The 14,818-nt window shown below is 47.5% G+C and overlaps 1 protein-coding gene across 5 annotated transcripts in view; it reads right to left on the reverse strand.

Annotated features, from left to right (window-relative positions):
* LOC134908966 (protein eva-1 homolog C-like) overlaps positions 1–14,818 on the reverse strand; it is a 600,054-nt gene that overhangs the window by 40,679 nt on the left and 544,557 nt on the right. For all 5 annotated transcript variants that reach the window (XM_063915258.1, XM_063915260.1, XM_063915259.1 and 2 more), the window contains one exon: positions 2,959–3,120. In XM_063915258.1, coding sequence (XP_063771328.1) covers positions 2,959–3,120 — 162 coding nt within the window. The remainder of the gene's footprint in view (positions 1–2,958; positions 3,121–14,818) is intronic.

Raw genomic sequence — 14,818 nt, forward strand, 5'->3', positions numbered from 1 at the left:
TACTGCCTCCGCAGTATATATATCTATGCCAGTGTCCCCAGAGGTTAATTTTGCTGCCCAGGGCTTCCCCCACTGCGCCCTGCACCCTTACAGTGCCGTCAGTGTGTGAATGTGTGGGAGCAATGGCGCGCAGGGTTACCGCTGCGCGGTACCTCATTGAAGATCAGAAGTCTTCTGCCGCCTTTGAAGTCTTCTTTCTTCTTATACTCACCCGGCTTCTATCTTCCGGCTCTGTGAGGAGGACGGCGGCGCGGCTCCGGGACGAACAACGAGGGTGAGACCTGTGTTCCGACCCTTTGGAGCTAATGGTGTCCAGTAGCCTAAGAAGCAGAGCCTATCATTTAAGTAGGTCTGCTTCTCTCCCCTCAGTCCCACGATGCAGGGAGCCTGTTGCCAGCAGTGCTCCCTGAAAATAAAAAACCTAACAAAAGTGTTTTTCAGAGAAACTCAGTAGAGCTCCCCTGCAGTGCATCCAGTCTCCTCTGGGCACAGGATCTAACTGAGGTCTTGAGGAGGGGCATAGAGGGAGGAGCCAGTGCACACCCATCTAAAGTCTTTAGAGTGCCCATGTCTCCTGTGGAGCCCGTCTATACCCCATGGTCCGTACGGAGTCCCCAGCATCCTCTAGGACGTAAGAGAAATCATACTGTCTGAGTTACTGATAAAGTCCCCATAGCCAAGCATGGATATACTTAAAACTTGAGGCCTAATCCAGACCTGATCGCTTCTCTGCGATTTTGCAGAGGGCTGCGATCAGATGGCCGCCGCCCATAGAGAGTAAAAACCCGCCTCGTGCAAGTGTGCGAATGCATGCGTACGCTGGGCAAAAACTTCACCAGACAGCGGACACCTGCAAATCCGTTCGCAACTCACTCACCATCTAATGATTTTTCCAATGTGTGCAGTCTGTGCATAGCCCAGGACTTACTCCTACAGTGCGATACAAACAGACTGATTGGTCCAGAGCTGACGTCACACACCCTCCCTGAAAACGCTTGGGAACGCCTGTGTTTTTTCTGACACTCCCAGAAAACGGCCAGTTACCACCCCCAAACGGCCGCTTCCTGTCAATCACCTTGCGTTCGCCTAGCGATCATAAAAATCTCAGGATTCTTTTGCAGTTTGGCCTCATGCGTGCGCACTACGATGCACGCACAGTCTATCGATAATCGGCCGCTGTGCGATTCGCACAACAGCAATCAGGTCTAAATTAGGTTCTTGGACCGCTAATGCTGATGAGGACAGAGTTTGGGAACCGATGACCTAGTACATTTTATAAAATAACTAGAACCTGGTTGCTATGGGTGACGAAACCAATTGTACTCTTTAGAAAGTTTGAAAAATCTCCATGTTTGGCTACCATACTTCACAACTTGCTGACTGCTAGGACCAATGCAAGGTGCCACACCCACCATGGAGAGTTGGTGTGGCTCACACCGATAGCGGATATGACACGCCTCCAGAGTGACATGACCACGCCCTCTTCCGCATCGCCTACTCACTATCCTGCTTTCACTATGTCAAATACTAGTAGCTTTGGTTCTCACTACGGAGTACATGATCCAAAAGTATTACAATGGATGTGGGAAGGTAGCCAATTTGTGAGGCTGAACCAATAATCATGGGCAAGAAGCTTGCCAACATACCTCTCAACGTTGTAAAAAGCAAAAATGGAACACCATAGACCCCACCGTTCACCTGCCTATTTATTATAGAAAAAGAGGAGGTGGGCATGTCTACATAATATAAGATGAGGTGAATGGTGTAACCACACCTCCTAATGGCACAAATTGCATCATCGAACACAGGGAAACTCATGAGATGACATAATTTGCATATTCACAGCAGATCCCCTCCCACTCAGCAGCTCCCATCAGGAATGCAGGACCAGAATCTAGCAGTAAAATCCGAGAGTCTCCCTGACATTCGATGTTAGTAGGCTACAATGCCGTAACCATGCCTCCAACGTGTCCAAACTAGACCCAGATCCCCTGACTATGCCCACATTCTCATTGATCTGCACCCACTTCCCAATAAGCCGTACCCATTTTTTGGATATGATCATTTGGACAGCTGCACCAAAACTGTGATTACTGGGCAGCCTCTGTCAATTCACTGGAGGCCAGTGACGTCCCTTAGGCTGCAGTCTCATAAGTATAATGTTAGATCACACAATGGTGGTCATTCCGAGTTGTTCGCTCGTTGCCGTTTTTTCGCAACGCAGCGATTAGGTGGAAAATGTGCATGCGCTACGTTATTTAACACAAAACTTAGTAGATTTGCTGGTGTTCGTGCGGCGTTTTTCAGTTGCACTGCTGATCGGTGAGTGATTGACAGGAAAGGGGCGTTACTGGGAGGTAACTGAGCGTTTTCCGGGAGTGTGCTAAAAAACGCAGGCGTGCCAGGGAAAAACGCAGGTGTGGCTGGAGAAACGGGGGAGTGGCTGGTCGAACGCAGGGCGTGCTTGTGACGTCAAAGCAGGAACTAAACGGATTGAGGTGATCGCAATCTAGGAGTAGGTCTGGAGCTACTCAGAAACTGCAGGGAAAAATTTAGTAGCAGTTCTGCTAATCTTTCGTTCGCTATTCTGCTAAGCTAAGATACACTCCCAGAGGGCGGCGGCCTAGCGTGTGCAATGCTGCTAAAAGCAGCTAGCGAGCGATCAACTTGGAAAGAGGGCCAACAGGCAATATGTAATAGCCTGCGAGAAGCAGGTTGTTCGGGAATGTCTGCGAGTCTGCCCATATGTTTAAAGCGGCAATCGTTTGCAAGGCAACACCAGGTTGGTTTTGCTTTGTAAATGATTGCCGATTTAAAAATACGGGCAGACTCTCAGAAATTCCAGAACAGCCTGCTTCTCGCAGAGCACAGTACCTTAAACACTGAAAATGAACTATATAACGTTCTATAGCAGCTAGCCCTGGAGGCCCTCTGGCGCATTCCTCTGCCATACAGTACCTGGTAGAATGTGTTCAGTTATGAAAGCAGGATCGGGGAAGAAAGCTCCATCTCGGATCACATTGCGATCATCGGTTCCTGGAGGCTGGGGGAAGTGTGTTTGCCGTACTCCGTGGAAATTTGTTGATTTTGGCAGAGTTTCATACAGCAGTTTCTTTGGCACTAAAACGAAATTGAGACATTAGACTTTTTTTATTTTCAAATCATTAAAAGCAGTTAAAGAAGTTACTCCACCAGACATTAATCTTATGGGCCATTAATCTAAGGCTATGTTTATTTTTGCTACGTAAGATTAAATTCCATTTACTACACACACACACTGGAGAAGCTGAGACAGGACTATGACGTGACTTGCGGCACAGTTAGACAGTCAGGGATATCTGTAGTTCTATATATATATATATATATATATATACAAAATATACCGGAAGTCGTTGGTGTAGTTCACAATGGCGATGGCATAGCCCAACATCCTCTTTAATGTGCGTCTTGGATTCACACAACATACAATTCTGGGCATGGGTTTGAAGAGCAAAATGATGGGGATTATTTTTGAGGATCCAAGGTTTGGACCAGCCAAAACTAGGAATCAGGTGGTGCTAGTGCGTTTTGTGAAGATAGTGTACTAGGGGTCAAGGCCAGGCAGACCATCTGTGCTGGTGGCCTGATGATCCGGACATCTCAAGGCCTGGCCTATGAGCGCCGCCTCCCAGCAATGTAATGTAACAAGCAATGAGGAAGGCTTGGTTGCACAGGGAGAGCAATCGGCAGCAGAAAGAAAGAAGTAATAATGCCACTGTATAGGTCATTGGCACGGCCTCACCTAGAATACTGTGTTCAATTCTGGAGGCCATATCTCCAGAAGGATACAAATACATTAGAGACTGTACAAAGAAGGGCAACTAAAATGCTGCATGGCCAACATAACAAAACGTACCCGGAAAGACTAAAAGATCTTAATATGTATAGTTTGGAGCAAAGAAGGGAAAGGGGGGACATGATAGTAACTTTCACATATATCAAGGGTTTTAACAAGGTACAGGAGGGAAACATTCTTCAAATGAAGAGAAGCAATAAGACACGAGGACATGCACTGAGACTGGAGGGAGGGAGGTTCAGGGGAAATATTAGGAAAAAATAAGATTTTACTCACCGGTAAATCTATTTCTCGTAGTCCGTAGTGGATGCTGGGAACTCCGTAAGGACCATGGGGAATAGACGGGCTCCGCAGGAGACTGGGCACTCTAAAAGAAAGATTAGGTACTATCTGGTGTGCACTGGCTCCTCCCTCCATGCCCCTCCACCAGACCTCAGTTAAGATACTGTGCCTGGAAGAGCTGACACAATAAGGAAGGATTTTGAATCCCGGGTAAGACTCATACCAGCCACACCAATCACACCGTATAACTCGTGATACTATATCCAGTTAACAGCATGAAATATAACTGAGCCTCTCAACAGATGGCTCAACAATAACCCTTTCGTTAGGCAATAACTATATACAAGTATTGCAGACAATCCGCACTTGGGATGGGCGCCCAGCATCCACTACGGACTACGAGAAACAGATTTACCGGTGAGTAAAATCTTATTTTCTCTGACGTCCTAGTGGATGCTGGGAACTCCGTTAGGACCATGGGGATTATACCAAAGCTCCCAAACGGGCGGGAGAGTGCGGATGACTCTGCAGCACCGAATGAGAGAACTCAAGGTCCTCCTCAGCCAGGGTATCAAATTTGTAGAATTTAGCAAACGTGTTTGCCCCTGACCAAGTTGCAGCTCGGCAAAGTTGTAAAGCCGAGACCCCTCGGGCAGCCGCCCAAGATGAGCCCACTTTCCTCGTGGAATGGGCTGTTACTGATTTAGGATGCGGCAATCCAGCCGCAGCAATGCTCCAGCTGAATTGTGCTACAAATTCAGCGAGCAATAGTCTGCTTAGAAGCAGGAGCACCTATTTTGTTGGGTGCCTACAGGATAAAAAACGAGTCAGTTTTCCTGACTCCAGCCGTCCTGGAAATATAAATTTTTAAGGCCCTGACTACGTCCAGTAACTTGGAATCTTCCAAGTCCCTAATAGCCGCAGGCACTACAATAGGTTGGTTCAAGTGAAAAGCTGATACCACCTTAGGGAGAAACTGGGGACGAGTCCTCAATTCTGCCCTATCCATATGGAAAATCAGATAAGGGCTTTTACATGACAAAGCCGCCAATTCTGACACACGCCTGGCCGAAGCCAAGGCCAATAACATGACCACTTTCCACGTGAGATATTTCAAATCCACAGTTTTAAGTGGCTCAAACCAATGTGATTTTAAGAAACTCAACACCACGTTGAGATCCCAAGGTGCCACAGAAGGCACAAAAAAGGGGCTGAATATGTAGCACTCCCTTTACAAATGTCTGAACTCCAGGCAGTGAAGCCAGTTCTTTCTGTAAGAAAATCGACAGAGCCGAAATCTGGACCTTAATGGAACCCAAATTTAGGCCCATAGTCACTCCTGACTGTAGGAAGTGCAGAAAACGACCCAGCTGAAATTCCTCTGTTGGGGCCTTCCTGGCCTCACACCACGCAACATATTTTCGCCAAATACGGTAATAATGGTTTGCGGTTACTTCTTTCCTGGCTTTTATCAGCGTAGGAATGACTTCCTCCGGAATGCCCTTTTGCTTTAGGATCCGGAATTCAACCGCCATGCCGTTCAACGCAGCCGCGGTAAGTCTTGGAACAGACAGGGCCCCTGCTGTAGCAGATCCTGTCTGAGCGGTAGAGGCCATGGGTCCTCTGATATTATTTCTTGAAGTTCTGGGTACCAAGCTCTTCTTGGCCCATCCGGAACCACGAGTATCGTTCTTACTCCTCGTTTTCTTATTATTCTCAGTACCTTTGGTATGAGAGGCAGAGGAGGGAATACATAAACCGAATGGTACACCCACGGTGTCACTAGAGCGTCCACAGCTATTGCCTGAGGGTCCCGTGACCTGGCGCAATATCTAGTTTTTTGTTTAGGCGGGACGCCATCATGTCCACCTGTGGCCTTTCCCAACGGTTTACCAACAGTTGGAAGACTTCTGGATGAAGTCCCCACTCTCCCGGGTGTCGGTCGTGTCTGCTGAGGAAGTCTGCTTCCCAGTTGTCCACTCCCGGAATGAACACTGCTGACAGTGCTAAGACGTGATTTTCCGCCCATCGGAGAATCCTTGTGGCTTCTGCCATCGCCATCCTGCTTCTTGTGCCGCCCTGTCGGTTTACATGGGCGACTGCCGTGATGTTGTCTGATTGGATCAGTACCGGCTGGTTTTGAAGCAGAGGCCTTGCCAGACTTAGGGAATTGTAAATGGCCCTCAGTTCCAGAATATTTATGTGTAGGGACGACTTCTGACTTGACCAAAGTCCTTGGAAATTTCTTCCCTGTGTGACTGCCCCCCAGCCTCGAAGGCTGGCATCCGTGGTTACCAGGACCCAGTCCTGTATGCCGAATCTGCGGCCCTCTTGAAGATGAGCACTCTGCAGCCACCACAGAAGAGATACCCTGGTCCTTGGAGACAGGGTTATCAGCCGATGCATCTGAAGATGCGATTCCGACCACTTGTCCAAGAGGTCCCACTGAAAGGTTCTTGCATGGAACCTGCCGAATGGAATTTTGCTTCGTAAAAAGCTACCATTTTTCCCAGGACTCGTGTGCAGTGATGCACCGATACCTGTTTTGGTTTCAGGAGGTCTCTGACTAGAGATGACAGCTCCTTGGCTTTCTCCTGCGGGAGAAACACTTTTTTCTGTTCTGTGTCCAGAACCATCCCCAGGAACAGCAGGCGTGTGGTAGGAACCAGCTGTGACTTTGGAATATATAGAATCCATCCGTGCTGTTGTAGCATTTCCCGAGATAGTGCTACTCCGACCAACAACTGCTCCATGGACCTCGCCTTTATAAGGAGATCGTCCAAGTACGGGATAATTAAAAACTCCCTTTTTTCGAAGGAGTATCATCATTTCTGCCATTACCTTGGTAAAGACCCTCGGTGCCGTGGACAGTCCAAACGGCAGTGTTTGGAATTGGTAATGGCAATCCTGTACCACAAATCTGAGGTACTCCTGGTGAGGATGGTAAATGGGGACATGTAGGTAAGCATCCTTGATGTCCAGGGATACCATGTAATCCCCCTCCTCCAGGCTTGCAATAACCGCCCTGAGCGATTCCATCTTGAACTTGAATTTTTTTATGTATGTGTTCAAGGACTTCAAATTTAAAATGGGTCTCACCGAACCGTCCGGTTTCGGTACCACAAACAGTGTGGAATAGTAACCCCGTCCTTGTTGAAGTAGGGCACCTTGACTATCACCTGCTGGGAATACAGCTTGTGAATTGCCTCTAGCACAGCCTCCCTGCCTGAGGGAGTTGTCGGCAAGGCAGATTTGAGGAAACGGCGGGGGGGAGACGCCTCGAATTCCAGCCTGTACCCCTGAGATACTACTTGAAAGATCCAGGGATCCACCTGTGAGCGAGCCCACTGATCGCTGAAATTTTTGAGGCGGCCCCCCACCGTACATGGCTACGCCTGTGGAGTCCCCGCGTCATGCGGTGGACTCAGAGGAAGCAAGGGAAGAATTTTGATTCTGGGAACTGGCTGACTGGCGCAGCTTTTTCCCTCTTCCCTCGTCTCTGTGCAGAAAGGAAGCGCCTTTGACCCGCTTGCTTTTCTGAAGCCGAAAGGACTGTACCTGATAATACAGTGCTTTCTTAGGCTGTGAGGAAACCTGAGGTAAAAAATTTTCTTCCCAGCTGTTGCTGTGGATACGAGGTCCCAGAGACCATCCCCAAACAATTCCTCACCCTTATAAGGCTCTATGTGCCTTTTAAAGTCAGCATCACCTGTCCAGTGTCGGGTCTCTAATACCCTCCTGACAGAATGGACATTGCATTAATTCTGGATGCCAGCCGGCAAAATATCCCTCTGTGCATCCCTCATATATAAGACGACGTCTTATGTTCGCAAAATAGTATCCCTGTTTGACAGGGTTACAGACCACGCTGCAGCATCTGCAGGTCTCAGTCTAGTACCTGAGTGTGTAAATACAGACTTCAGGATAGCCTCCTGCTTTTTATCAGCAGGTACCTTCAAAGTGGCCGTATCCTAAGACGGCAGTGCCACCTTTTTTGACAAACGTGTGAGCGCCTTATCCACCCTAGGGGATATCTCCCAGCGTAACTTATCCTCTGGCGGGAAAAGGTACGCCATCAGTAACTTTTTTAGAAATTACCAGTTTCTTATCGGGGAAACCCACGCTTTTTCACACTTCATTCACTCATTTGATGGGGGAACAAAACACTGCCTGCTTTTTCTCCCCAAACATAAAACCCTTTTTTAGTGGTACTTGGGTTAATGTCAGAAATGTGTAACACATTTTTTATTGCCGGGATCATGTAACGGATGTTCCTAGTGTATTGTGTATATGTCTCAACCTCGTCGACACTGGAGTCAGACTCCGTGTCGACATCTGTGTCTGCCGTCTGAGGGAGCGGGCGTTTTTGAGCCCCTGATGGCCTTTGAGACGCCTGGGCAGGCGCGGGCTGAGAAGCCGGCTGTCCCATAGCTGTTACGTCATCCAGCCTTTTATGTAAGGAGTTGACACTGTCGGTTAATACCTTCCACCTATCCATCCACTCTGGTGTCGGCCCACAGGGGGCGACATCCCACTTATCGGCATCTGCTCCGCCTCCACATAAGCCTCCTCATCATACATGTCGACACAGCCGTACCGACACACCGCACACACACAGGGAATGCTCTGACTGAGGACAGGACCCCACACAGCCCTTTGGGGAGACAGAGAGAGAGTATGCCAGCACACACTAGAGCGCTATATAATGTAGGGATAAACACTATCACTGAGTGAATTTTCCCCAATAGCTGCTTGTATAAACAATATTGCGCCTAAATTTAGTGCCCCCCCTCTCTTTTTAACCCTTTGAGCCCGAAAACTACAGGGGAGAGCCTGGGGAGCTGTCTTCCAGCTACACTGTGAAGAGAAAATGGCGCCAGTGTGCCGAGGGAGATAGCTCCGCCCCTTTTTCGCTGACTTTTCTCCCGCTTTTTTATGGATTCTGGCAGGGGTAATTATCACATATATAGCCTCTGGGGCTATATATTGTGATTATTTTGCCAGCCAAGGTGTTTTTATTGCTGCTCAGGGCGCCCCCCCCCAGCGCCCTGCACCCTCAGTGACCGGAGTGTGAAGTGTGTATGAGGAGCAATGGCGCACAGCTGCAGTGCTGTGCGCTACCTTGGTGAAGACTGAAGTCTTCTGCCGCCGATTTTCCGGACCATCTTCATGCTTCTGGCTCTGTAAGGGGGACGGCGGCGCGGCTCCGGGAACGAACACCAAGGACGGGTCCTGCGGTCGATCCCTCTGGAGCTAATGGTGTCCAGTAGCCTAAGAAGCCCAAGCTAGCTGCAAGCAGGTAGGTTCGCTTCTTCTCCCCTTAGTCCCTCGTTGCAGTGAGCCTGTTGCCAGCAGGTCTCACTGTAAAATAAAAAACCTAACATATACTTTCTTTCTAGGAGCTCAGGAGAGCCCCTAGTGTGCATCCAGCTCGGCCGGGCACAGAAATCTAACTGAGGTCTGGAGGAGGGGCATGGAGGGAGGAGCCAGTGCACACCAGATAGTACCTAATCTTTCTTTTAGAGTGCCCAGTCTCCTGCGGAGCCCGTCTATTCCCCATGGTCCTTACGGAGTTCCCAGCATCCACTAGGACGTCAGAGAAATTACTTTACAGAAAGGGTAGTGGACAAGTGGAATAGCCTCCCATCAGAGGTGGTAGAGGCTAAGACAATAGGGCAATTTAAACATGCATGGGATAGACATAAGGATATCCTTACAAATAAAGGATTGAGGTAATAATATGGTTAAAGCAGGGGGCAGACTAGATGGGCCAAGTGGTTCTTATCTGCTGTCACATTCTATTCTGCTCGGCCAGCATGTTTAGGTAGGGGCATGCCATGAAGTAACGCTTCCGTGAGTCTCGACGCGCCCTTTTAATATGTCCATGCCTTTCCGTACACACAGAAATAATGCTTTTAGCCTCAGGCCGTCTCTGCTCAGGGGTGTTTGTTTAGAGGAGGCACGTGACAACATTTTCACTCCACAAATATACTTGAATTTGGTGCACATTGCCCAATGTAATATTAAAGCCCCAATACACAAGTGCCATACATAATACAGTCATAGGGGTCTATTCAAAGCCTGTCGAATCGGTTTCGACTGTTCAGTATTCAATTTGCAGATCAGCATGGTCGAAAACGGGCCATAAAACCTGTCGGAAATGGCCGCAAATTCGACAAAATACGTGGATTCGCGACTAATCCGCCGAACCACGTTTTCCGACTTTGCAATCCTGATTCGACCTAAAAAAGTCGTTAACTGCTGATTTTCCGACTTGACGGCAATTCCGACTTCAATTGAATAGACCCCATAGTCGCCTCAGTCTCATGACTAAATTAAGCCATTAATTTGGCTTAAGCAAGGACTACAGTAGGTTAGGAGAAACACAAATACAGGTTGAGTATCCCATATCCATATATTCCGAAATACGGAATATTCCGAAATACAGACTTTTTTGAGAGAGAGTGAGATAGTGAAACCTTTGTTTTTTGATGTCTCAATGTACACAAACTTTGTTTAATACACAAAGTTATTAAAAATATTGTATTAAATGACCTTCAGGCTGTGTGTATAAGGTGTATATGAAACATAAATTAATTGTGTGAATGTAGACACACTTTGTTTAATGCACAAAGTTATAAAAAATATTGGCTAAAATGACCTTCAGGCTGTGTGTATAATGTGTATATGTAACATAAATGCATTCTGTGCTTAGATTTAGGTCCCATCACCATGATATCTCACTATGGTATGCAATTAGTCCAAAATACGGAAAAATCCCATATCCAAAGTACCTCTGGTCCCAAGCATTTTGGATAAGGGAGACTCAACCTGTAATAATGAAAGAGGTGATCCTATGGGAGTAGATGGATGGCTGTTATGTGGCTTATTCTGCCTTACTGTACGGGTCAGCCCATCATTCCAGGATGGCGGAGATTGTAAAACCAAGTTGATCACAGAATTCCATACTAAATGAAGGCTAGGTACAGAAATCATAACTCCCAGCATTAAAGAATAAAATGGTAACATAACGAACACAGAACAGGCTGTAACTGCAGTCTACGTTTTGAAATTGACCAGTTTGAGAATTGCCTCTTGTTTTCGAACATTTTCATAGATCCGACAAACTAGCTAGCTCACAACCATATGTACAACCATTCCCGCATCTCTAGCTTGGATTGGCAATACTTTTGCAGACAAATGTAAATTAAATAAATTAAGAGGGGGGGGGGGGGGAAGGGGGGTAAACATGTGTCAGTAGGCAGGACTTTGAAGTATGTGGCGGGTTTTTTATTTTTTTTTACTTTTGCCGACATGCATGGGAGTCAGCTCTGTGGGTGCTCGAGCACCCCCAATATTTGTTCTGCTCGCAGTCTAGTCTGTGCATAACCTTTTTTGAGTCACGTTTTAATTAATGTGAGCACTCAAAAGCACTTTACAAAGTTGGTTTCGATGCCGACATGGACAACCCCAAATGGGAACTCAATGGCGCAAATGATATTGAAAAAGTTTGTTTGAAAGCTCTTTCTAAATGTGTTCATGCCCCTATACCTCTGGAAACCGGGAGGCGCATTTGTGTAAGCCTAAATACTCTGATCATAAGCATATTGTGCCTGGTATAGGTTAGGGAACTGAAGACCTCACTGGTTACTAACCATACAGTACTGATTATTTTGCAGGTTTCAAAGCTGCCAACCAGACACTGTATATCAGTCATGGGGGGCTCACACTGCACCCATAGAATTTACTTACCCCTCCGGAGTTCCACGACAGAGGCACTGCTGTGCGGGCACAGACAATCTGAAAAAAGGCTGCCGCGGCCATTTCCAAGTGATTTGCGCATGCGCACTGCAGGTGTCCTCGGGAACAAGGCGTAGGCACCATGTTCCCGGAGACTTGTGCATGCGCAGTAGACTCTGGCATCTACTGCTGCCGGAGAGGAGGGGGCCCGCGACGGAGGCTGCACATGGGCCCCCTCCTCTCTTAAAACGTCCCTACTTGCAGAGTTAGGGAGGGATGTATTAAGCATTGCATCCGCGATGCGATACATCCCGCCACTTATCAGGGTGTTAATAACTTTCAGTATATACCTAGGAATGCGACTAAAATCGCAAAGGATAGCTCTCCCAATAAGAGCTGCTGGGCATGCTGGGAACAGTCCAATTGGATCCCTCTCAGGGACATTGCGAAAAGAAACCCATTACGGCATCTAAAGATGGCGTTACCCACTGGGTTCAAGCAAAGGAATGTATCACATCGCATCGTATCAAATGTATCGCCCGTAGTGCATAAATGGTTACAGAAATGTTGTGGGGAAGTGGTGGGCATTCCAGAGCAGTGATTGGTGGAGGCCCGTCCAGTGGGCGTGTCCTGGGAGTGTCTCTGGCACGTTAGTGAAAGCGGCACAGCAGCTGGCAGGGACACTGCACCTGCCATAGGGCTTCTGCAAGTTTTTCCATGGTGCGACCGATGGTGGCGTATAACGATGCACCAATTAGTATTACAGTATGCACAGCCCTATAAATGGGCGTCTCAGTCCTGGCACGGCCACAGGAATGTACACAAGGAAATAAGTTTGTAGCAGCATTGCATAAACTCGCAATCGGGCAACTTTGCATGCGACTCAGAATCAGCCCCATACTGTCAGATTGAAGGAGGAATGAGGCTCCATGACAGGGCCTTAATAAAGCTCTTACCAAATAAAATGTAAACTATTCGGAAACGTAAAAAAATCCTGGTAAAAGCACCTACAACGGATTAGCAATATAAGAAATCAATCATATAACATTTGTCGCCCATTTAAATAATATGATCAAAAGAGTCCAATACAGTTGGGTCTAAATAAAAAAAAACAGAAAAAAAACACATATTAAATTCTAATATGTGCTTATTCAATATGAGAAATCCGAGCCCTTTTCTGTGGAAACATCAGCCGCAGCAGTTTATAGGGATGCCAAACAATCTTCCCTTTGTGTGCAGTTTAAATAAACTTTCCTTTTGGTGCGTAATTATACCATCCCTCCCACAATGCAGTGCGCCTCTGGCTCATCGGACAAGTCACAAGGATGTTTATTGGAAACACTCAGGTTATTATGACACATTGGGGGAGATTTATCAAATTTTGGACAAAAGAGAGAGAGTGGAGAGAGATAAAGTACCAACCAATCAGCACCTGTCATTTTTCAAACACAGCCTGTAACGTGGCAATTAGGAGCTGGTTGGTTGGTACTTTATCTCTCTCCGCTTTATCTCTCTCCAAGCGTTGATAAGTCTCCCCCAAAATGATTTGATTAACAGTGTTAATAAAAGTATATTTTTGGCCACTATGGTACCGAAACGGCTGGAAAAAAATTATATATATCTTAATTTACATTAATTGTTAATGTTGTGTTCGTACCCATTAAGATGGTGATTTGTCTGAGCACTCGTATACTGAGGTGTCTCTGATCAGTTCTTAGGAACCTACAGCCCCTCTTTCACTCTCTTGTCCTGTATGTCACTGCTTGCTCACTTACCTGCTGCTGCTAAGTGTGTGACAATAGGTTTAATGAAAAGTGCTATGTAATACAGAATAATGGGGCTCATTCCGAGTTGATCGCACGTAGCAACTTTTTGCTGCTCGTGCGATCAACTAGACGCTGCCTATGGGGGGAGTGTATTTTAGCATAGCAGGGCTGCGATCGCTTGTGCAGCCCTGCTATGCTAAAAAAGTTTTGTGTAAAAGAAGACTAGCCTTGCAGTTACATACCCTGTGCGTTGAATCCAGCGATGAAGGTCCCGGAACTGACGTCAGACATCCGCCCTCCAAACGCATCGACACGCCTGCGTTCGGATTTCCACACCCGGAAAACGGTGAATAGACGCCCCAATCCGCCTCCCGGCTGTCAATCTTCTTGCGGTCCGCGCTGCGACCGCTTTCTTCGTTCCCGTCGTCGTCTCCCAGCGACTACCGTCGCTGAGCAATGAAGCACCTGCGCATTGCGTTCGTCGTGCGTGTGCAGAACCGACCCGTTTGCACCGCAGCGAAGAACAGCAGCGTGCGAACGGGTCGGAATGATCCCCAATATCAGTATATTAGACTGTGTAATGTTTCTCTACCATCTATGGCAACGGCCTCATGGTGACAAAGCAAAGCATGTCGCTTAGCTCTGTCCCCCATCATGCCCTGCTGAGCCCCACTCCCGATAATAACCCGTCAGCAATACAATATTATCCAATACCTCCGAACTGTCCCTATCTGAGGGTTCCGTCCCACTGTCACAATCGGGACTGCAGTGTCCTGAAGTGCCCAGTAGTTATAAGGTATGACCCATTCATGCTGCTCCGCATAATACAGCAGCAATGGAATAGGTGGCCTGTGTGTGGTACAAGTGGCAGTGAAAAGTTCATTCCAAAGCATCAGTAGCGGTGGGGGAGAAGGGACAGCCCAGCACGCACCCCCCACCCCCCCCAATGAAATGGATATGCTCGCTGACATCGTAGCCCACGCCCCCTTAATATGTATGCATTTAATATGTATTTAGTGGTTCCTAAAGTGTGTGCCTAGGCACCCTGGGGAGCCGTGAGGCTCTTGCAGGGGTGCCTCCTGGACCAAATAAAATTATTTCTTTAAAGTAATAGGAAAAACTGACCCTAAGGCTGAGATGCAGTTAAAATACCGGCTGTTGGGATCCCACCATTCAAGAGGCCAACGCCGGAATC

This window comes from Pseudophryne corroboree, chromosome 4 (genome assembly GCF_028390025.1).
Source record: "Pseudophryne corroboree isolate aPseCor3 chromosome 4, aPseCor3.hap2, whole genome shotgun sequence".
NCBI classification, from domain to species: Eukaryota; Metazoa; Chordata; class Amphibia; order Anura; family Myobatrachidae; genus Pseudophryne; species Pseudophryne corroboree.